The sequence below is a fragment of the Olea europaea genome, chromosome 1, assembly GCF_002742605.1.
Source record: "Olea europaea var. sylvestris chromosome 1, O_europaea_v1, whole genome shotgun sequence".
Taxonomy (NCBI): domain Eukaryota; kingdom Viridiplantae; phylum Streptophyta; class Magnoliopsida; order Lamiales; family Oleaceae; genus Olea; species Olea europaea.
The window spans coordinates 7,611,507-7,612,571 of NC_036237.1; the positions used below are offsets into that span (position 1 = coordinate 7,611,507).

At 36.1% G+C, this 1,065-nt stretch overlaps 1 protein-coding gene across 1 annotated transcript; it reads right to left on the reverse strand.

Annotated features, from left to right (window-relative positions):
* Positions 1–338: 338 nt before the first annotated feature.
* On the reverse strand, positions 339–1,054 carry LOC111408890. The gene has a single exon (XM_023039101.1). It carries the CDS (start codon positions 993–995, stop codon positions 669–671), a length of 327 nt encoding a protein of 108 aa, XP_022894869.1. The 5' UTR covers positions 996–1,054; the 3' UTR covers positions 339–668.
* Positions 1,055–1,065: the final 11 nt, after the last annotated feature.

Below are 1,065 nucleotides of genomic sequence, written 5' to 3' on the forward strand. Positions count from 1 at the left end.
CTCCTCGGCTTCCATAACTTTAATTAATATGAAAGTGAATTCAAATTATATTGCTAGTAAGATCTGAATTTATTGTCAGTTGAAGACCTGATTGGAAATACATATTTTGAAATTTTGTTAACACGATTCAGCAAATGAGAACGTACAAATGTTTTATATTTAAATCTAACCACCTTGTGTATACAAGAAAAAATATATTCTGCTTTAAGGAGTTGATTAAATATAAAAATTAAATAAACAGATTAAATATTCTGCGTAGTACTGAGAGAATTCATCAAACTAAATTTATTCAATTGAAATGTAATAAGTATAGTCATCTAATGGTATTGATGCATAAATGGACATAAATGAGTACTCTTTCGTTTATGATTTCTCCTAGGAGGTGTCAATCAAAACGTACATTTTGTATGTACAAGTAGTTTAATCCACCATTTTGAGTAACAATCAAATTCCAAAATTGGAAAGCTATATCCAACAGTGAAATCAATCAAAAGCTATGGCTCCTAATGAGAATAAATATCAAAAGAGGTAAAAGGAAATTCTGGAATCAGATATCAAGAACAAGAAATATTTCTGTTACGCCAGACTTTTTTAAATCCACAAGAGGCTATAAGAATTTTTTCTGAGTTCAATTTATTCACCTGTGAACAAACGGCTAACGCGTTCCACTAATGCCTCGGCTGCAGCTTCAACCTGGGATTTGTAGGTGTAATCCTTATGACAAGTCCAGGAAAAACATCATCAGGGTCATGGATATGGGGGTTGCGCTCGACTATATACGGGTCACCACATTTATCACTGATGGTATGAAGGGTTTCTCCTTCTCGGACGACATAGATTTCGTCACAGGGTCTGTCTTGAAGTTGCCTTCCTCGTACAGGATTATTTGCAGTGCCATCTTTTATGGAGCTAATTAGAATAAGGGTTATCAGAGCAATGGCGCAGCACCATGATACTGTGTCGGCCATGGCCATTGAAGCTTTTATAGAAACCATGTTGATCGGAGTTGTTGGCCTACTCTTGCAGCTGACCACGATGTCGAGTTGAAAGAAGGGGTGGGGGTGG

Bases quoted from the DNA above. Each gene is read 5' to 3' on its own strand.
- LOC111408890 (XM_023039101.1), bottom strand. From the start codon at position 995: ATGGTTTCTATAAAAGCTTCAATGGCCATGGCCGACACAGTATCATGG.